The sequence below is a fragment of the Anolis carolinensis genome, chromosome 6, assembly GCF_035594765.1.
Source record: "Anolis carolinensis isolate JA03-04 chromosome 6, rAnoCar3.1.pri, whole genome shotgun sequence".
Lineage (NCBI taxonomy): Eukaryota > Metazoa > Chordata > Lepidosauria > Squamata > Dactyloidae > Anolis > Anolis carolinensis.
In genome coordinates this window covers 117,459,312-117,482,298 of record NC_085846.1, presented here as the reverse complement: position 1 = coordinate 117,482,298, position 22,987 = coordinate 117,459,312, and the positions used below count along the sequence as shown (strand labels likewise).

Here is a 22,987-nt window from a genome sequence, read left to right as displayed (position 1 = left end):
CTGGTTAATACAATACAAATTATATTGTTAATATATCTGTATGCATACATACATAATATATACATATTACAATTATACTATGAATATAATGTATCGTGTTTATCATGTTAGAAGCAATTTGAGAATACAGTTGTCCAGTATATTATATATTAATATAATAAATGTATTATTAGTACCGTAGAGTCTCACTTATCCAAGCTTCTGGATTATCCAAGCCATTTTTGTAGTCAATGTTTTCAATACATCGTGATATTTTGGTGCTAAATTCGTAAATACAGTAATTACAACATAACATTACTGCACATTGAACTACTTTTTCTGTCAAATTTGTTGTATAACATGATGTTTTGGTGCTTAATTTGTAAAATCATAACCTAATTTGATGTTTAATAGGCGTTTCCTTAATCACTCCTTATTATCCAAGATATTCACTTATCCAACGTTCTGCCGGCCCGTTTAGCTTGGATAAGTGAGACTCTACTGTATATATATATATATATATATATATAATTATACATTATTAGTATATATTATATATATCATACGTTTTATATGTATATATATATACATACAGTAGAGTCTCACTTATCCAACATAAACGGGCTGGCAGAACGTTGGATAAGCGAATATGTTGGATAATAAGGAGAGATTAAGAAAAAGCCTATTAAACAGCAAAATAGGTTATGATTTTACAAATTAAGCACCAAAACACCATGTTATACAACAAATTTGACAGAAAAAGTAGTTCATTATGCATTGCTATGTAGTAATTACTGTATTTACAAATTTACGAATGTAGTAATTACTGTATTTACGAATTTAACACCAAAATATCACAATGCATCGAAAACATTATACATTAACTAGCTGTGCCCGGCCACGCGTTGCTGTGGCAAAGTGGTGGTGGGATTGGTTAAAAATTGTTGTGTCATTTTTATTTGACGTTATTTGCAATTTTTAAATTAATTTTATTGTAAGTTATCTTTTTATTTATTATATTTTATTATTTTCTTGTATTATTTTTAGTTATTTTTTTGTTATGGTAGTGTTTTTAATTAATTTTTAGTGTTTTTTATTATTTTTTATTGGGTTGCTAGGAGACCAAGTTGGAGGAGCTTAGCCTTCTAACTGGCAGCAATCGGATAAAAGCAATTATTCCTCTCTCTCTCATTAGGACTTTATTTTTCTTTTCTTTTTGTTGTATCAACCTAGAGGCGTGGATGATGGGTTATGTTGTCAAATTTCGAGGTTGGGGGGCCTGTACTTTTGTTGTTTTGTGGGTCGCCATGATGCCATTACTCTTTTATATATATAGATGCTACGTAGTAATTACTGTATTTACGAATATAGTAATGACTGAATTTACACATTTAGCACCAAAATATCACAATGCATTGAAAACATGGACTACAAAAATGCGTTGGATAATCCAGAACGTTGGATAAGTGAGACTCTACTGTATATATAATATTACACGCATACACACATAAATTGCTTAGATTTTAGCTTGTTTTTGTAAGCCACTATGAGCCCTGGGGCAGTGTTTTTAAGATGTTTTTTTTTTCTAAGATATTTTAAAGATGTTTTTAAATTGTTAGATTTTTAGCCTTTCTTGTAAGCCGCCCCAAGCCCTAGGGGAGTGGCGACATATAAGTTTAAATAACAAATAAATAAAATATATAATGTGCCTATGGCACTGCTTTTCTCCTTCCTCAGCTTGCCATTCCAAAGGGACGCCCTCCGCATGGGAACCGGAAGTGCGGCGCGGAGAGCAAGCCGACTCGATCTCTTTTCCCTCCCGTCTCCTGGGCGGAGCCATCGCTCATCAGGCTGCGCCGGTGCGCGCGCATGCGCGGGAGAGTCCCTCTGTAGAGCAGCGCAGAATGACTGGCGGGCGCCTCTGCGTCCCTCTCCGCCGAGAGAGTGAATAATCCGAAGGGCGGGCGGGCGGCAGGACCCAGCGGACACCTTTCCCCCTTTGCCTGCCTCTCCTCTGCGCCTGGCCTGGGCCCCGTTTGCGGCGCTGCGCCCCTTTTCTTAAAGGGGAAGGAGGGCGCAACAAAGGAGGACCATGGAGAAGGTGAGGCTAGGCCTTAACCCCTTCTTGGCCTTTTGACAGCTCTCTTTGAAGGGACTGAGAGGGGGGCTATAGGATTCTTGGTATGGGGATGATGGGACCTGCAGTGGCTTTTGTAGCGGGCTTATTCCCTCTTATTGGAGGCCTATTATCCTTCCTCCCATCTCTCTCTGAGGTAACTTCAAGCTCATTGTCCAATATGGCCTTAGTGGGTGGCTGATGGGATGTGTAGTCTCCCCTTTCCCCAGCCTTGACGTGAGATTATTCTTTCCCCCCTTCATTGGGTGAACTGTTACTCGAGTTCCCATCTCTTTGTGATAACTTTGGGCCCGTCCTCCAATATTGGGGTCTTTGAGTGGCTGATGGGACCTGCAGTGGGCCCTTTTTGGGATGGGGAGAAAAATAGAGAGTTTCCCCTTTATTTGGAATTGTATTATTCTTGTTACTCGAGTTCCCATCTCTCTTTGGGGCGGCTTGGGGGTCTATTCTCCAATATGGGGTCTTCATGGGGTGGATGATGGGACCTGCAGTGGCCTTTAGAGGACTGGATGAAGAAAGAGTCCCTACTTGCCTTGGACTGATATTTTTTTGGGGGGTCAATACTTCATAGGATACAATTGGGGGTGTCTTACAGCCAAGGGTTTTCCTGATGGGATTTGTAGTATCCCTTTTGGAAGTGGGGAGGGGGTCATAGTGTCATGATACGGGGTTGAAGGAAAGGGGAGTATAGTGGAAGTTCCCATTTACCTTAGTCTAATTTATTGGGGTTCAGAGCTTAATAGGGGGGTCAGTGAAGGGTCTTGTTAGTTGCAAAGGGTCCTTGGGTGGATGATGGGATCTGTAGTGCCTTTTTTAGAATTTGTGAGAGGGCTCAGGGAGACCCAATTGCAGTCCCTGCATGAACTGATAATTTGGGGTGGGGGTGGGGTCAATACTTGATTATTAAATAATACTGTAGATCAGGGGTCCTCAAACTTTTTAAGCCGAGGGCCGGTCCACAATCCTTCAGACTGTTAAGGGGCCGGATTATCATTTGAAAAAAAAATACAAACAAATTCCAATGCACACTGCACATGTCTTATTTGTAGTGCAAAAACAACAACAACAACAACAACGAAAGAAAAATACAATATTTAAAAATAAAAATAATTTTAGCCAACATACATTTATCAGGATTTCAATGGGAAGTGTGGTCCTGCTTCTGGCCAATGAGATAGTCAAGTTAATTAGGGTTGTTGTTGTTGTTGTTGTTGTGTGCCTTCAAGTCATTTCAAACTTTGGGCGAGCCTAAGTCTAAAATGTATTTATTTATTATTTATTAATTTACTGCATTTATTTACTACATTTGTATCACACCCTTCTCACCCCAAAGGGGACTCAGAGTGGCTTACAAATTATATGTACATACAATATATTATATTATTAGCATAGCACAATATTAGCATTATATATTACTTTATTGAACTATACCACTATACTGTAATATTATTAGTAATATTATATGTAATATAGAATATATAATTAATATTATTATATGGTATTATTATTAGTGTTATATTGTATTACATTATAATATTATTATCAATATTATATGTATATACAATATATTATATTATAAAACTGAGGGCGGGGGCCAGGCAAATGACCCCGGAGGGCCGCATCCGGCCCCCGGGCCTTAGTTTGGGGACCCCTGCTGTAGATTATACAAATTAATGAAAGGGGTTGATGGGATATGTAGTGCCTTTTCTGTCTTGGAAGAGGAGAGGAGTATAGTGGAAGTTCCCCTTACCTTAGTCTGATTTATTGGGGTTCAGTGCTTAATAGAGGGGTCTTGTTAATTTTAAGGGGGTCCTTGGGTGCATGATGGGATCTGTAGTGCATTTTTTGGAACTGGGGAGGGGGTTCAGGGAGACGTAATGTGGGCTGGAAGCAGAAGGGTTTCCCTTATTGGAAGTCCCTACTTGGATTGATAATTTGGGGGGGGGGGGGTTTCAATGCTTAATTCTGATATTATGCTATAGATTATACAGGTCTTATAGTAAAGGGAGATGGATGGATGGGATATGTAGTAACTTTTTTGTCTCAAAAGGAGAGAGGAGTTTCCTTTGGGGTCTTACGGCGAAAATCCCCCCTTACCTTGATCAGATTTATTGGGGTTCATTGATTAATAGAGTGATCTTATTAGCTATTCGGGGGTCCTGATGGGATCTGTAGTGCTTCTTTCCCTGTGAGGAGGGGGCTCATGGAGTCCTAATGTGGGATGGAAGCAGAAGGGCTTTCCTTATGGGAGTCCTTACTTGGACTGATAATTTTTGGGGGTTCAGTGCTTAATAAGGAGTCAATTATGGGGGGGTCTTATAGTCAAGGAAGGCCCTGATGGGATCTGTAGTTCCCTTTCTGCTTTGATATGGAGTGGAAAGAGAGAGCAAGGCTATGGTGAAAATCCCCCCTTTCCTTGGTCTGATTTATTGGGGTTCATTGGTTCATAGGGTGGTCTTGTTAGCGATAAGGGGGTCCTGATGGGATCTGTAGTTCCCTTTCTTCCTTGATATGAAGTGGAAGAAAAGAGCGGTTTCCTTTGGGGACTTATAGTGAAAATTTCCCCTTACCTTACTCTGATTTATTGGGGTTCAGTGGTTCATAGGGTGGCCTTGTTGGCTATAAAGGGGTTCTGATGGGATCTGTAGTTTCTCTTTCTGCCTTGATATGGAGTGGAAGAAGAGAGCGGTTTCCTTTGGGGACTTATAGTGAAAATTCCCCCTTACCTTGGTCTGATTTATTGGGGTTCAATGGTTAATAGGATGGCCTTGTTGGCTATAAAGGGGTCCCGATGGGATCTGTAGTGTCCCTTATTATTATTATTATTATTATTATTATTATTATTATTATTATTATTTTGGTGCAAGGAAGGAGCAAGAAAAGAGGGGTTTCCTTTGTAGGCTTATGTTTGAACCACTCACTTACCTTGGATTGATTTACTGGGGTTCAGTGCTTAACATGGTGTTAATTATAAAGCTTGGTAGCCAAAGGTGTTGGGGGATGTTCTGATGGGATTTGTAGTATGGCTGATGGGATCTGTAGTGTCCCTTTTGGTGCAAGGAAGGAGCAAGGAGAGAGGAAGTTTCCTTTGGAGGCCTATGGTTGAAGTCCCCACTTACTTTGGAGTGAATAATAATAATAATAATAATAATTATTATTATTATTATTATTATTATTTCCCAATTGTCTAGGACTGTGGAAATTATTATTATTATATTAATATAAATATAATATTAATATATTAATATATAATATATTATTATTATTATATTATAATATAATAATAATATTTATTGTGGTTTGGTGCTTAATAAGGTCTTAATATAAATCTTAGTAGCTATAGGTGTGTACTGATGGGATTTGTAGTACTCTTTTTGGTGCAAAGAGTGTGTGAGTCAAGTGCCTTGATTTGGGGGGGCATTTTTTTTCCTTTTTGGGACGTTTCGGTTCAATTTGGGGCGACTTATTTTGGTGCAGACTTTTTGGGTGGGGGGCTTCCTGATTTGGGGAGGGGTCTTCCATCCTCACAAAAAGGACTCCAACTCCCATGCGGGGCCTGTCAAAAGCCGGCCTGTTAATGCTGGAGAGTTCACTGCAGTCCTGAGAGCTGCAATCCCCTTTTTTATGCGGGATGGGACCCCCCTGTCGTTATCCATAGAGACCCCCTTATTTCCTCCCCAAATAACAACACATATGCTTTTATTATAGGGATGTAAACAACGGGTTCATTCTTGGCCTGTGGCTTAGAGAAAAGCCGGCTGCAGGAGGGGAAAAAACGGCGAGGGGGGGATTTGTTTACATCAGGCTTTGTTTCGGCCATTGCTGCTGCTTCTGGGCCTTTGCCGCCCGAAGAAAAACCGCCGGACCCCCAAAAAAGGCTTTGCAAGGGTCCGGTCCTTGCAAAACGCACCCCAAAAGCCCTGCACCATCCCAAGGCTTTTGTTGTTATTATATTGGCCGGTTTGTCCTTCCTTAACGTCCAGCTCTTCCATCCCTGGCTTCGGCAGAGAAAGAAGGGCCTTTGCACCAGTTTTGGGTCGGAAAAAGCCCCGTCCCTTCTTCCTTTAGATTTCTTTTTTTCCCACCCTTAAGATTCTTTCTCCTTGGCCACTCGAATCACAGCAAAAGAGCAGGAATATTATTTACATAACATAATTTATGTAATATAATATATAATTGATATAATATAATTTATTAAAAATATTATTTCCTTTAAAAATGATAGAAATAGAAATCAGTCCTGTTTCCACACGCTTAATTAGCCGCAAGCTGCTTGGAGTTCAGCAAAAGAACAAGAATATTATTTATGATATAATTCATATAATATAATTTTTTTGTTATTTCTTCTTTCTTTAAGAGCCACACTTAACTTTTCTTTCTAATTACTTATAAGCCATTTGAATCCCAATAAAAGTATTATTATTATATTGGGTTGTTGTGAGTTTTCCGGGCTGAATGGCCATGTTCCAAAAGCATTCTCTCCTGACATTTCGCCCACATCTATGACAGGCATCCTGCCAGAGGTTGCGAGGTCTGTTGAAAGCTAGGCAAGTGGGGTTTATATATCTGTGGAATGTCCAGGGTGAGAGAAGGAACTCATGTCTGCTTGTGACAAGTGTGAATTGCCTTTGGCCAACTTGATTAGCATCGAATGGCCTTGCAGCTTCAAAGCCTGGCTGTTTCCTTCCCAGGGGAATCCTTTGTTGGGAGATGTTAGCTGGCCCTGATTGCTTCATGCCTAGAATTTCCCTGTTTTCTGAGTATTATTATTGTACTTTTTGCTGGGATTCAAGTGACATTATTATTATTTACTGTTATTATTATTATTATTATTATTATTAATAATAATAATAAAAATAAAAGATTCATTGTTTCTTCTATTCTTTCATTTAGAGCGTCTATGTGGAAATTAGTCCTGTTTCCCACTTTTAAGTTTCTACTTAGCTGTAAGTCACTTGAATCTCAGCAAAACTGCAATAATAATAATAATTATAAATATTCATTATTTCTTCTATATTTTCCCTAGAGTCTAAAGTGAAAAATTAATCCTGTTTCCCACTTTTAAGTTTTTAATTAGCAGTAAGCCACTTGGATCCCAGAAAAAGTGGAATTATTATTAATAATAATTAAAAGATCTTCATCCTTTTTTCTATTCCTTCTGTTAGACCCTGGCTTGGAAATTAGTCCTGTTTCCCACATTTAATTTTTTGATTAGCTGTAACTCTCCAGGATCCTAGCAAAAGAGCAAGAAAAATAATCTTATTTCCAGATCAACTCACTTGTCTCTATTCAGAAATAGTGGTTCTCTTCTGGCTCGTCCTTCTGGTTCATGGGGAGTCTTCTTTCACCGGTGTGGAGAGAAAATTATATAATGGGTGGCCACCCATTGCCATCTTTATTACTCCAAAAGTACCCCCAGCATCAACTATTTCAGGTCCCAAGTGTGGTCTTAATAAAAGGAAAAAGGAAAGGATAGTGAGGGAAGCTTTCTTGCTGATGGCCTAGAAACAGGACCATGGTCAGTGCAGGCTGGGAGTTCCATGGTGCCTTCCTCCCTTTTCAGTATATAGCAGGCATGGGCAAACCTCGGCCCTCCAGGTGTTTTGAACTGCAACTCCCACAATTCCTAACAGCCTACTGGCTGTTAGGAATTGTGGGAGTTGCAGTTCAAAACACCTGAAGGGCCAAAGTTTGCCCATGCCTGGGCTACATGGTGGGTGAAGTTTAGTGCTTTAAACTGGATTATATGAGTCTCCACTGCCGGATAATCTGGGATCAGATCCTGGGATATAAGGGTAGTGTGGAAGGGGCTAAGCCCATTGGTCCATCCAGTTCTGTCTACTCTGAATGGCAGACCACTGCAAGGCTTCAGGTAAGGGTTCTTCTACCTGGATGGAGGATACCTGGCCCCAAATTAATGCACAACCAAAGGATCCAGGAACCTTGTAACTTCCTCACCCAGTGGCTACCCCAATCCGTGGATGCTAAAGCCCATTATATACAACCACCACCACCACAACAACAACATAATAATAATAATAATAGTAATAATAATAATAGTAATAATAATAATGGCGATTATTATTTGTATCCCACTGTTATTTCCTTATTGAGATGTAAAATGGCAAAATCAAGGGTTCGCATCTGGATTTTCTTTTGAATATGTGCAAGCTGTGGGTGATTCCATCCTTAGAGGCAGAATAATTGCATGCGGAGGACCAATTCTAGAGAGAAATTTCACAGCTTGGTTTGGGATTTTTCAGGAAAGGATGCCGAAAGGGCCATCAGGAGAGGCGGGTAAAAAATAAAATGTATAATAATAATAACAATAATAATAATTAATATTTTGAGGTCCACCATGAGTTCTGGGATGCCTCTTGGGTCTGTCAGCGTCATTTGGAGTTTGGCTTCAAGACAGGCAGTTTAACAGCAATATCAGCTTTAACTGTTCACAACTGGAGGATGGGCATAATCCATTGTAAGTTTGCCAATATTGAACCAACACATACATAGGTCTTACAGCTGAATTGGATTTTAATTGCTAATCTGGATTTGGTTTTTGTGTTTGCCCTTCACCTCCATTACTGAATGTATAATGATGATGATGATGATGATGATGACGACGACGACGACAAACCAGGACACCTTAGGCAAAGAGCATGCTGATTCAAGGAACCATGAAAAGCAATGAAATTCTGAAAAATCTGAGCTTATTTAACATATATAGGAATGTTTTTTCAGGATGGGAGGAAGACGGTGTTGGTCACATCCTCCGCTTTGTGATGACCTCTGAATTGGAGTAGATTTGATTGAAATCCCAGGACAGCATCTTGATTTTTGGGAGGTTGAAAATGGAATATAACATTGGTGATATAATGGCAGTGGGGAAGGTGAGGTCTGGTGTCTAATGAGACTCCCAAATTCCTTTATTCTTGGGTAGGATCTGAATTACTGATGAGTCTAATGGGTGAGAATTACCCATTATGATGGCTCCATCCAAGGTTCAATAGGATGGAGTTATTGCAGATGAAGTGGAATCATTGTGCTGGAAATCAGTCATATTCCCGTATCCAAAATTGTTTACTGTTTCAGGAGGATTATTTAGGGTTCCTTATATAAATCCCAGGGTCTGTGGCCCTATAATTGTACACTACTCATAGCCTAGAAGGACTCTAGTAGCTTTGGAGCAAAGAAGGTTTCTTTTAATGCCTGCAAACCTATACCTTGTACATTTTTGGAACATTGCTTTGAGGGAGGATGACTGTTTTAGAGTGATATTTTGGGAAGCGGAGGCAGACTCATGTTTGTTTTGTCATTGTTATAACAAGATTAAATTGAAAGCATAATGAGATGCTGACTTACAACGAAGTGAAGGGGCTTAAAGTTGAGTTGTCATTTATTTATTGTTTGTGTACCTGCTGCGATGAGGCATCTCTTTATGTGTCATGTATTCCTAGCAACGTACCAAGGAAGTTTAATACGAAACTAACAGTTACAAATAAATAACAACTGCAGAACAAATCAATAAATTAAAATCAGCAATGCCAGGGAAATATTTTGGCTCCCAAGATTGGGTTTGTCCCTCAAGCCAATGTGATGGCATCATTGTGGAGTGTTGGGTTTGTAGGCCATGCCATTGTTGTTATTGATGAGTGTTGGGTTTGTCCACAATGCAGTGGCTTGTGGTTGTTGATCATTGTTGGGTTTGTTCACTAAGGCAGTGCTGTTGTTGTTTTTGTTGAATGCTGGGTATATCCATCAGAGTAATACCATAGTTTTGTTGCTAAGTATTGGGTTTGTCCATCAAGGTAATGTTGTTGTGGTGATGGTAATGGTGTGTTGGGTTTATTCATCAAGGCAATGCCATAGTTGTTGTTGAGTGTTCAGTTGGTCCATCTGGACGTTGTTGTTGTTGGGTGTTGGATTTGTCCCTTGAGGCCATCCTATTGTTGTTGCTGCTGAAGGGTGCTGGGTTTGTCCATCAAGACAATAGCATTGTTGTTGCTGTTGCTGTTCTGCTTGTCTATCAAGGCAATGCCATTGTTGTTGTTGAGTGTTGGGTTGTCCCTTGAGGCCATGCTGTTGTTGTTTGGCCATGCTATTGTTGTTGTTGTTGTTGAGTTTGAAGGCAATGCTGTTGTTTGTTGGTTTGTTTATCTAGGCAATGCTGCTGTTGTTGTTGTTTTGGGTGTTTGGGTTGCCCCTTTGAGGCCATGTTATTATTGTTGTTGTTGAAGGGTGCCGGGTTTGTCTATCAAGACAATGGCATTGTTGCTGTTGTTGAGTTTGTTTATCAAGGCAATGCCATTGTTGTTGTTGAGCGTTGGATTGTCCCTCAGAGTTGTGCCTTGTTGTTAGCAAACAGTCATGAACTCTGGGAGCAGAACTCTAAAATACCTGGAAAACCCAATTTTGGGAAACACCAAACATCTTGATGTAGCTATAGCTCATTCAGAGGGAGACGCAAAGAGGATGAAGGTGGGCAAGAAAAGATCTGTTTACCCCTTTGCTTTGTGTTAGGCCACCCTGCAACTTTCCTTTTCCCTTTCCACAGGCTTATGCCGGTCGAGGATGCTGGAATTTGCAGTCCAATTGCATCTGGCACACTGTGCGATTTCCGTCATTTCTCTCAACTCACCCACCTCATGGTCTGCTTGACTTCCCTTTTCAAGACCGTCATTTATTTTCTTATCTTTCAGTGCTAGAGAATGTAAATAACCAAGGCTGGGCGGCCACAAAGCAAAGGACCGTAGTTTGATTTCCAGCAGAGAAGTCACACAGGAGGCAGAAAAAGGAGTCCTGAGTTTCCCTTCTTTGAAATCCTTGGGACCAGAAGAGCTTTGCATTTGGGATTTTTCCCTGGGTTTTGGAATACTTGTGTTTGCATTTATAGATTCATAACAAAATATCCTGTAGATAGGACCTAAGCCTGTAAACACAACACTCTTTTATGTTTCATGGACACCTTGTTGTTATACACACAGCCTGAAGGTAGTTTCATACAATATTTTTATACAGTGCTTTAATAATTTAGTGCTTAAAAACAAAGTTTGTGTACTGTGAAGCGGCAGAAAGCAAAGGTGTCTCTTTCTCTCTCTGTCTCGCGGCCACTTATGTGGACAGTTTTGGATTTTGGACAGCCTGTTTACTGTCTTGTTGGCTTGATTTAATTTTAAGTCATTTTGGTTTCCTTTCACATTAGAAGGAAGGTCAAGGATTCCTTCTCTCTTACTGTTAAGCAGTGGTTACTATCAAGGAGTTCTTCCTAATGTTTGAATGGAATCTCTTTCCTGTCCTTTGAAGCCAATTATTTGTGCACAAGTTGTGCTCAAATCCCTGAGAGATGGCCACCCAATCCTTCTTGGAAGATCTCCAGTGAAGGGAGTCCCACAACCCTTCATGGCATGGTTCAGCCTTACCTGTGCTGTCAAACATCTCTTATCTTCAAGAAGGTCTTCTTCATGTTTAGACGGACATCATTATAAGTCACCTGATTGTATCCCGGTGGGTCAGGGCTTATCCAACTCACACCTCTCACATTTGTCTCCAATGATTTGTGTTCAAGCATCCTGAAAGGTGGCCACCCAACCCTTCCTGGAAGATCTCCAATGAAGGGACCCCCACAACCCTTCAAAGATAGGCTTTGACCCTATCCTCACTTATTTACGGGAAATCTTCCTCCTCTTTAGTTGGACCTCATTGTTACTCACCTAGTTGTACCCTGGTGAGTTGGGGACAGCCCATTCACGGCTATCCATTTCTTATCCTTTGGATCCAATGATTTGTGTTCAAGAACCCTTGAGGGGTGACTATCCAGACCTTCCAACAAAAGAAGGTCCTTCAAAGATAGGTTTCAACGCTACCTGCAGTTATCTTCAGGAAGGTCATCTTCCTGTTTAGGTAGACCTCACTGTTAGTAATCCAGTCGTAGTCTGATGGCTTGGGAACATCCCATTTACACCTCTCAAACCTGTCTTTTGGATTCAGTAATTTGTGTTCAAGCACCCCTAAAGAGATAGTCACCCAACCCTTGGAAGATATATATTGAATCCCAGTCTTTTAACTTCTCCTTCTCTGTCAGACATCTCCTATTTTCAGGAAAGTCTTTCTCCTGTTTAGGTGGACCTTGGTGTTAGTGATCCGGTCATAGTCTGATTGGTTAGGGGCATCACATTCACACCTCTCAAACCTTTCCTTTGGATTCAATAAATCAATGAGACGTGGCCACCCAGTCCTCCAATGAAGTCCACAGTCTTTCAAGGCAAGGTTCAACCTTACCTTCACTTTCAAACATCTTCTATTTTCATTCCTGAAGGTCTTTCTGTTTGGGTGGACCTCATTATTAGTGATCCAGTCATAGTCTGATGGGTTGGGGGTGTCCCATTCACACCTGTCTTTTTCTTATATTTTGGATCCAATGATTTGTGTTCAAGAACTCCTGAGGGGTGACTATGTAGACTTTCCAACAAAGGAAGGTCCTTCAAAGAAAAGTTTTGACGCTAGCTGCACTTATCTTCAGGAACTTTTTTTTCATGTTTAGGTGGATCTCACTCTGTTAGTAATCTGGTCATAGTTTGATGGGTTGGGGGCATCACATTCACACTCTGAGAAGTTACCACCCAGCCCTTCTTGGAAGACCTCCAGTGTAGTCTACAGTCTTTCAAGGCAAGGATCAATCTTACCTTTGTTGTCAAACATCTATCTTTGGGAAGGTCTTTCCCCTGTTTAGGTGGACCTCATTGTTATTAATCCAGTCATAGTCTGATGGGCTGGGGGCATCACATTCACACCTCTGACGTCTGTCCCTCTCTTTAGGGGCCAGGAGTGGAGTGTGATCGGCGACTGCGGCGCCTGCCTTCACGCCTCTCCGCAGACCCTGAGAGGGAGGCCCCAGCGGCGGAGATCTCCCTGACCCTGATCGCCTCCTTCCAAGCCTTGGAGAAGAAGATGGATTCCCACGCAACGCGGCTGCAGGACCTGGAAGGCCGGGCGGGGACAGCCGAGAAGAAGATTCTGGACTGCGAGAAGACCACCGTGGAGATGGGCAACCAGCTGGAGAGCAAGTGGGCCACCCTGGGCACCCTCATCCAGGAGTACGGGCTGCTCCAGCGCCGGCTGGAGAACATGGAGAACCTGCTCAAGAACCGGAACTTCTGGATCCTGCGGCTGCCCCTGGGTTCCAAGGGGGAGACCCCCAAGGTGAGTCCCTCCCGATTCCCTGTTCAGAAACAAGAATTGGAGAGAATGCTTCAATGGAGACCCCTTTTCCCCATGATAATAACTCTTCCAGGAGTGGATCTCCCTTCCTAAAGATAGATTCCTCTCACTTCCTGCTGTCTCAGCCTTGTTCTTACCTAGGAGTCTTATGTAAATCAGATGTTTGTAACTCGGGGACTGCCTGTAATCCTATAAACCCCAGACTTAATCCAAATGTGCAATTTTTGGGGTCCTAGGTGCCGGTGACGTTCGATGATGTGTCTGTGTATTTCAATGACAAGGAGTGGGAGAAGCTGGAGGCGTGGCAGAAGGAACTCTACAAAAACCTGATGAAGGAGAACCACGAGTCCTTGATCTCTTTGGGTAAATCACTTCTCCATCCTTTGGGTTGAATGCGGATTGTATTCGTGTATTGCTGGAATTGTAGACTGCATTAATTCTGCAGTATAGATGCACCCCTGGGTTTCCCCTTGGATTTTAAAAAATCTCAAAAGAAACATTAAGAAAACCAACAAGCCAGTCCAACGCTTTACCAATCAGAGATAGCACACACGCATAATAATAACAACAACAACAAATTTCAAGGCATTGCAAGAAATTTCAAAAAACACTAGAAAAGCTTTAATTCGGATAGAACATCAATCCACATGCTGCAGAACGAAGGCAGCCTGTCTCGGAACTGCACACATTTTGCGAAAACACCTTTAATATCCTAGGCCCTTAGGAAGAGCCTGATATTCAGAGATGAACCCCAGACACTCAGGCCTAATGTGCATGTGTGCTGTGTTGTTATGTACATGTAATAATATTACCTATTTCTTCTTTCAGCTCAAGGTGGGGCATAACATAGTTAAATACATTTATAAGATCACATATTAACAACATAGTTAAAGTGAAAGCATAAAAACATACACGTATTAAAATACATGAGATGAAAGCTCAGCATTTAAGAGAGAGTTTTTAACTATGACTCTTAGACCCATGCCATGTGTTTACTGTATTTACATCTGTGTTCGGTGTATTTTTAAATATGTCTGTAACATAATGTTTTATAATGATGTGTTTCTAACTGCATTGTGCCCTACTTCAAGCCTCAAGGAGAGGTGGGTAAGAAATAAATAACAACAACAACAACAATAGAATGTGATTTAAAAGTTTAAATGGACTGGGTAGGCCTGCCCCACAGAGACCATTATTTTCTCAAATTTAGCTAACACAAAAGTGGACCTAAATTTGAATTTCGGTGTGAGGGTGAAATAAAGGCAGTCTCTTCCTTCTCCTGTTTCCAGCATTGTGACTCCCAGAATCCCCCAGCCAAGAGTATCAAGTGGAGAAAAGGCTGATTCAGTGGGTAGCCCCTTCCTTTGGTCAACTGGAATCAGCCGGATGCTGGGATGTGTATCCAAAACCCAACATACTTTCCGTATTATAGCAACCATTGTCACCACCTTATAGAATCCTAAGTGGGAAATGACCCCAAGGGTCATCCAGGCTCCCCAGGCTGGAAGACACAACCTGATCCCTCCTGACAGATAGCCATCCAGCCTCTGCTTAAAAACCTCCTGAGAGGGAGACTCAGATTGATTCCCAGGTAGCAGGAGACAAGGTTGTTCGACAGCTCTGTCTGTTTAGTTGGAATCCCTTGCTACTGGAATCCTTAGCTCCCTTGTGTCCCAGTCTCCAGAGCAGCAGATCCTTCCAAATATTCAAACATGGCTCTCACATCCCCTTCACTTAATCTTGTCTTCTCCAAGGTAAACATCCCCAACTCCTTAAGCCACTCCTCACAGGGATTCATAATTTCCAGACTTTGGACTGTCCTGGTCAGCCTTCTTTGGAGACCTGTCCTTCTGCTTTGCCCAGAAGTGGACACAGGGTTCTGCCAGGTGAAGTCTACCAAAGCAGCAGAAGAAAGTGGGACGGTGGCTTCCCTCAAACATTGTGTCTCTCCTCAAACCGTGAGCCATGACGGCTGCGTCCGGATTATAATCAGGCCCTGCGTATGCCGTCCCTCCTTAATCTCGACAGTCTGTTTAATCTGCTGGGAGCATTTCCATTCTCATTAGTGTCAACTCTCTTGGACAGCCGACTCCTTAACTGAGAAATAGAGAGATAGCCCTTTGGCGTTGAGGGTTTTTTTGAACTACTGTTTTTATTTGAGTCTCATCGGATCGAATGCACACCTCCATTTCCAAAACACTGGACCCAAAAATAAAATATTTGCTTGCTAAAGTAATACACAGCTTAGAATCCCTTCTTTAAAACACAAAAGTGTTAGAACAATAAAGTTTTAAAGGCCATTTTAATGTATTGGCTGTATTTCAATTTTATTTTTTACCACACTGTTATTTATTATTTTGTTTTGCTCTTTTTAAACTGTTTAATGTGGATAGATGTTAGCTGCCTTGAGTCCCCATGGGGAGGAAGACAGGATATAAATGAAGACAATAATAATAATAATAATAATAATAATAATAATAATAATAATAATAAGCTTCCAGCAACAGAAAGGAAAACCTTGAGGTGCATTTATGCTGCAGGATGAATCCACTTTCAATGCAATGGAGTCATGGGGGATGTAGTTTTGCAAGGTCTTGAGCCTTCTCTGCCAAAGGATGCTGATGCCTCACCAAACTACAAATCCCTGAATTGCATAGCATTGAATCTGGGCCATTAAACTAGAGATGATGCCCCTCAAATAGGAACTCCTGAAGCAGGTTCCTCTATTGCTTTGGCTCAAAGATAAGATAACCATACAACACAAATCTAATGTGCACCCTAATTTTGTCAAGGAAATTTACCCCCAAAAGAGTGAGCGTTAGATCCAAGTACACAGAGTTCCTTCATTGACTTGAGGGTTTCATTGGGCACCAGGTGAAAGGTATGTGTCCAGGTGAAAAGCAATTTGTGCTTTTTTGCAGCATTTAAGGGAAACTGAAATTATACCAAGTACATAAGTTCTAGGTTTAAATTATAGTAGGGTTATTATGGATGTGACTGTTTCTAAGGGAACTTGCTTCTAGTGGGGCAAAGCCAGGAAATGTTATTGGGGGTGCATCTGCACTATGAAACTAATGCAGTTTGACAGGCTCGATGCTATGGCTTCCTGGGAGTTGTAGTTTGGTGAGGTACCTCTTTGGCAGAGAAGGCTAAAGGTCTTGTAAAACTACAACTCCCAAGATCCCGTCATATCGAGCCATGGCAGTTAAACCGCTTTAGTCTGACAGAGTGGGTACACCCACAGTGATATCTTGGTTCTGGGTGCAGGAAATCATGATTAATAAACTAAGCAACTTTATTGTAATTTTACATTGTAAACAGTATTCACGTCCCTGTTAGTGGAACACAGAAAATGTGCTGTAAGACTGGCTATTTTCATACGCAAAGGGATCTTTTTATATTGTTGTTGTTGTTGCATTATTATTGTTGTTGTTGTTGTTTGTGCCCTGCTTTTATCTCTGTGATTGAGACACAAAGCACATCTGCTGGAATTTGGCCTTAGAATCATACTAGAAGACTCTACAAATTCCTAGAGAGAAAATATTATTCCGTTGCTTGCTGAGTAGCAGTAAAAAACAGCAATACAGTATGGCAGATACTTGAATCTGCAAATGCTTAACCCACAAATGCACAGGGGTGACTATAGTCTCAAGAAATGCAACACCTCTTTTATATATATTTATACTGGCTTTATCCCAACAGACTATGCAATTTCTAAACCAGGCGTTTTAACGCAGACGGAGCCGGGACCGGATGGAGATGAGCAGGATTCAGAGGAGCAGGGCAGCCCTCCGGATCCCACGACAGGTAGGTTTTGATGTTTGCTTTGTAAGTTGGTGTAGAAAGCCCAGAGCTGGAGGAAAAGAAAACAGGAAATTGAGACTGTTGGAAAATATTGGTCATGTTGTGGTTCTACACTGTAGAATGAATGCATTTGACTTTAGCTGCCATTTCTCAGTAGTGGGAATTGCAGTCTGCGGAAGTGCTGGAATGCTAAAGGCTTTATCAAGCTACAGCTCCCATGATTCCATGGCATTGAGCAATGGCAGTCAAAGCAGTGTCAAACCACAATCTCCTTTAGCAACATTGTCTCCTCTGAAAGGCCTGAAACAAGGCACTTAATTTAGCCCTCCAAGCCACCCATGACATCATGCCTCACACATCTGGATCTCTGGGCCTTATCTCTCAACTTCGAAGAAAATTTAGTTTGCTGGCTTTTCACACCCTTCGTTCTCAGGTCTAATCTATTCTCCCTTGAAAACTTCTTGTCTTTCCATGGCTGTTTCTCAAGGGAATTGGTACTTTCCTTTTCCTCTGTTGCCTGGGAATGAGCTGAAGAATCCAAAACATCAGCCTCATCTGCCTGCAGTTCCCTCCAATCACTCACAGACTCCTCACTTTGAAACCCATCATCCCTGGCCGACGCATCCTCTGAACATTCAGAAAAATCCTCTAATGCTTGCCAGACTACAACACTAATAAAATGCTCTCAGATAACATTTCTCTAATATTGTATTTGAGTCATGATGATAATTCTGTGCAATGAGATAAAATAGTCCTGGATGTGTGACAGATGAGGATTATAGCATCACAGAGTTGGAAGAGACCCCAAGGGGCGTTTAGTTCAACCCCTTTCTGCCAGACAGGAAGATACAATTAAAGCCCTCCCAACAGATGGCCATCCAGCCTCTGTTTACAACCCCCACTGGGCTCTGAGGGCCCTTCCACACAGCCATATAACCCAGAATATCAAGGCAGATAATCCACAATATTTGCTTTGAACAGTTATCTGAGTCCACACTGCCATATAATCCAGTTCAATGTGGATTGTATACAGCTGTGTGGAAGGGGCCTAAGGCAGCACATTCCACTATCAAACAGCTCTTACCATGAGAAAGTTCTTCCTATAGTTTAGGTGGGATCTTTTTTCCTGCTATTTGAATCCACTGCTCTACTGCATCTTAGCCTTTGGAGCATCAGAAAATGAGCTTGTCTCCTCCTTAATGTGACCTCTTTCAAATGCGTAAACAAGACTATCATGTCCCCCCACCTTCTCTTTTCCAAGCTAAATATCATGGTTTTCCTGCAGATATCTCTGTCATATATGTATATATATATATACACATACATACACACACACACATATATTAGCTGTGCCCAGCCACGCGTTGCTGTGGCAAAGTGTGGCGGTAGGGGAAATAAAATATTGAGGAATTGTTGGTAGTTAGTATACGTTATTTTCTAAAGCTTGTGAAAAGCAGATACTGTGGATTATCTGCCTTGGCATTCTGGGTCATATAGCTGTATGGAAGGGCCTTGAATCTACACTGCCATATAATCCAGTTCAAATCAGATAATTGTATTTTATAGGCAGTGTGGAAGAGGCCTAATTGAACCCTCAGCCATTGTGGCTGAGGGGGTTGCTAGAACACAAAGTGAGCGAGGCCGAAAGGGGGCGGGGCCTACCCTTCTGACTGGTAGCCAGGGGGAGAATGGCTCTTCCTTGTCCTCTGTAATTTGGACACTATTTTTCTAGTGTTTTTATTGAAAGACATAGATCGGAAGGCTATGTCTTTTGTGGCCAAATTTGGTGAGATTTGGTCCAGTGGTTTTGTTGTTTACTCCATGGAAAAAATGCACATTACATTTTTTATATATAGATGTATGTATGTATGTATGTATGTATGTATGTATGTATGTATATCCTCATGCTTGTCCCCCTTTTAGCTGGCCTCCGGGTGGTAATCAAAACGGAGGAGCCCCATTCGGACGACTGCCCAGAAGACCTGGAGCGGCAGCAGATGTCCGGCAGTTCGGAAGGGGATTTCCAAGGCCTGGACCAAGAGCCGACCAGCGGAAGCCCCTACAGCGCGGCCACTCCGCTGGGCAACTTCGCAGGGAACAACACGGAGGAAGGCAGCGAATACGGCGGCTTTGGGGAAATCAAGAGGGTCACTGTCCAGCACGGCAACTGCGCAGGTGAGGAGGGGCCTCTCCTTCCCACCTCCATCCCATTTCTAGGCCTCCGAAACATCAGTGGGATTCACAGCAGACCTCTTCTCCCATATGGAAGTGACCACCACCACCTCAAAAACACTTCCAGGAGGTTGACAGAATTACTTCCTGCTCTTTCAGTGCAGTGGTTGGGATGGAGTCTTAAAGAAAAACTATATTTTGGAGCGGTTTTTTCATCACCCAAAATGGGTAGATTAAAGGGCCTGAGGGGCCCAAAGCCACTAGTATGGGCAAAGGCCTTAAGGCCGTCTTAATCAAGACATTATTATTGTTATTATTATTATTATTATTATTGAAAATGGCATTCATAACCATTTGAAGACCATAGCCTTTTGGAAAAGTTTGATCTTTCAGAGAAGAGCCCAAAACCCATTTGAGTAGAATCTTCTCAAGTGGTATACAACCCGATGTAGTATGCAAGGCAATTTGGCTTCAGTTGTTAGACTGATAACCTGTTGTCTCGGATCTGTTAGGAGCAGAGAATATGCCAGTGCAAAAAAAATCAGGGTTTTAGAAGTACAAAAAAATTCCACTTTTCCATAAAATCAACTTGTTTTATATCACGCACTCAAGAGACAAAAATGAAGTAGGCGTTTGGTAAAATAACATATTTGGTTTACTCACAACCTTCATGTGTTCAGCATAACACAGATACATAGCTGTGGTCTCTTCCAACTCTATGGCTCATTGCCAATGGATACTGATCTATTTTGTTTTGATTTTTTCTCCCTGACAAGATGATGGAATCGTGATCAAAATGGAGGAGGAGGACGAGGAAGAGGAAGAGGAGGAGGAAGAAGAAGAGGAGGAAGAAGAAGAGGAGGAGGAAAACCCGGTCAGCTTGGAGCCCCGGGGGCTGTTCTCTTCGAGGGCCGAGCCCCCTTGCTCCCTGAATTGCAACGTGGAAACCCGGCGGGAGGAGCAGCGGGTCCCGAAGCCTGCCCGGCCCACGGTGGGGATCTGCGCCCCGCTGTGCGAGAGGGACAGTGGTGCCGAGGCGAGGCCCGTCATGCTGCAGCAGCGGAACCGGACGCGGGAGCGGCCCTACGTCTGCCCAGAGTGTGGAAAGAGCTTTATGCTGCGCATCAACTACATCATCCACCAGCGCAACCATCTCAAGGAAGGGCCCTACGAGTGCCACGCCTGCGACCTCAGCTTCCGCATCAAGCAGCAGTTCCTGCTGCACCAGCGGCTCCACACCGCGCGGCGTGGAGGGGTGGCGGCCCCTCCGCCCCGCCGGGGACAGCCCTTCCCGGAGAAGCGGGGCCTCAAGCCGCAGCCGCGAACCCCGCCGGCCCCGGGGAAGCCCTACAAGTGTGGCGAGTGTGAGAGCAGCTTCAGCCACAAGTCCAGCCTGAGCAAGCACCAGATCACGCACGTGGGCGATCGGCCGTACTCCTGCGGCGAGTGCCGGAAGAGCTTCCGGCTGCAGATCTCGCTGGCCATGCACCAGCGGGTGCACACGGGGAAGAGCGAGCTCTCCTTCATCTGCCCGCAGTGCGGAAAGGCCTTCAGCCGCCCCTCGCACCTCCTGCGGCACCAGCGGACTCACACTGGCGAGCGGCCCTACAAGTGCAGCCAGTGCGACAAGACCTTCAGCGAGAAGTCCAAGCTGACCAACCACTACCGCGTCCACACCCGGGAGAGGCCCCACGCCTGCGGCGAGTGCGGGAAGGGCTTCATCCGCAAGCACCACCTCCTGGAGCACCAGCGCATCCACACCGGAGAGCGGCCCTACCACTGCGCCGAGTGCGGGAAGAATTTCACCCAGAAGCACCACCTGCTGGAGCACCAGCGAGCGCACACTGGCGAGAGGCCCTACCCTTGCACCGAGTGCGCCAAGTGCTTCCGCTACAAGCAGTCCCTCAAGTACCACTTGCGGACACATATGGGGGAGTGAGGGTCACTCGCTCACTTGCCCCTCAATGGTCTTGCGCATCATGCGGCACCCTGGCACCCGGGGGACAGAGGACTGGCCGGCTGACCGGTCAGTTGATTGCTCGCTCAAGAGTGGGTGATGGGGGGAAACCCTTCCCATGTATCCCTCTGCCCCCCCTCCTGCCCCTTCTCACCCGGGAGCAGAGACGCGTGGTCTCTCCCTATAAGTAAATAACGGGTTTCAGAATCAAACTAACCGCACCTGTTGGCACCATGACACTTGCCAGACCTTGAACTCAATTTGCCTTGCTTCTGCCTTCCCTGCCCCTCATTCTGTTCTTTTTGATAATAAATGTGGAGTCTGATTTATTTGGTAAGCAAACGCTGAAAAGTTTTGGGTTTGTTTCATTCACTCTTCAGACAATTGTGCTACTGCACGTTAAGGCTCGCATCCTGTTTAATGATGGAGGCATGAGTGCATCCTAGACCTGTACATATATTTTTGGGTCATTGTGAAGCATGCCATTCTCTTCCACTCTCAAGAGTGGCCAGAAATCTACTATGCCCCATGACTTTGGTTGTGAGACGCAGGCTGCCGAGACCGTCAAAGATACAGATCTCTGTTGTCAGCCAATGGAGACATAGCCATTCTCCAATCTGTTTCCTCACTCTCCACCAGCAAGAGAATGGCTCTGCTGTGGGGGTGATCTGGGGTTAGAGAGAGCATCACTTGAGTCCCACAAAACTATCCCAGTCTTTCAAACCAAAAGAGAGACAAGTTTAGCAAGGCAGAAACAATAACATTTGCTTTTGTTTGTTTGTGCAAAGAGGGGCCACATGGTGCTCGCTAGGCACAAAGCTTAGTGAGCCCAACCAAACATCTTTGTTCGAACAGTGCCTACAGTTACCCCCCCCCCCTTTATGCTCCCCATTAAAGGCAGCCCCCAAGTTACAAATCCTAATTACTGTATATACTCGAGTATAAGCCTAGTTTTTCAGCCTTTTTTTAAGACTGAAAAAGCCCTCCTCGGTTTATACTCGAGTGAGGGTCCCGGTTGGCTTATATTTGGGCCAGCTTATACTTGAGAATATATGGTACATTTATTATTTTTCTCTATTATTATTGGTATTATTACATTTATTTTACTCTATTTTTATTATTATTATTAATAATAATAATAATAATACATTTATTATTTTACTCTGATATTATTATTATTATTACATTTATTATTTCACTCTATTTATTATTATATGTATTATTTTCCTGTATTTATTATTAAATGTATTATTTTACTCTATTATTATTAAAAGGATACATAAGCACATTTACATTGAAGAAGATGAGGATAATGATTGGATCAGAGTTGGACAGTCTTATCTTAAGTTAGAACTTTATGTAAATATTCAAAAACATTAAACCTACTGACACCTCAATTAATGTAATTTTATTGGTATCTATTTTTATTTCTGAAATTTACCACCCTCGGCTTATACTGGAGTCAATGTTTTCCCAGGTTTTTGTGGTAAAAATTAGATGCCTCGGCTTATATTCGGGTCGGCTTATACTCGAGTATATAAGGTAATTTGACTATCATCAGCCTGAAGCAGAACCACACTTCCCATTGAAATCCTAGTAGGTTATGTTAACGCTGGGAGTTGTAGTCCAAAACACCTGAGGGAAGGCCCAAATAGGCCCAGGCCTACTCCAGCGGGATGATGCCCCTCTTGTGCAGTTTCATAAACCTTTCCCACGTTTTT

General features: G+C 42.7%; 1 protein-coding gene across 1 annotated transcript; it reads left to right on the top strand.

Moving 5' to 3' along the window:
* The first annotated feature begins 1,871 nt into the window (after positions 1 to 1,871).
* Positions 1,872 to 21,617, top strand: znf777 (zinc finger protein 777). Its single transcript, XM_062957802.1, has 6 exons — positions 1,872 to 2,080; positions 12,932 to 13,315; positions 13,570 to 13,696; positions 17,036 to 17,140; positions 19,061 to 19,312; positions 20,086 to 21,617. Exons 1-6 carry the CDS (start codon positions 2,072 to 2,074, stop codon positions 21,246 to 21,248), a joined length of 2,040 nt encoding a protein of 679 aa, XP_062813872.1. The 5' UTR covers positions 1,872 to 2,071; the 3' UTR covers positions 21,249 to 21,617.
* The last annotated feature ends 1,370 nt before the right edge of the window (positions 21,618 to 22,987 follow it).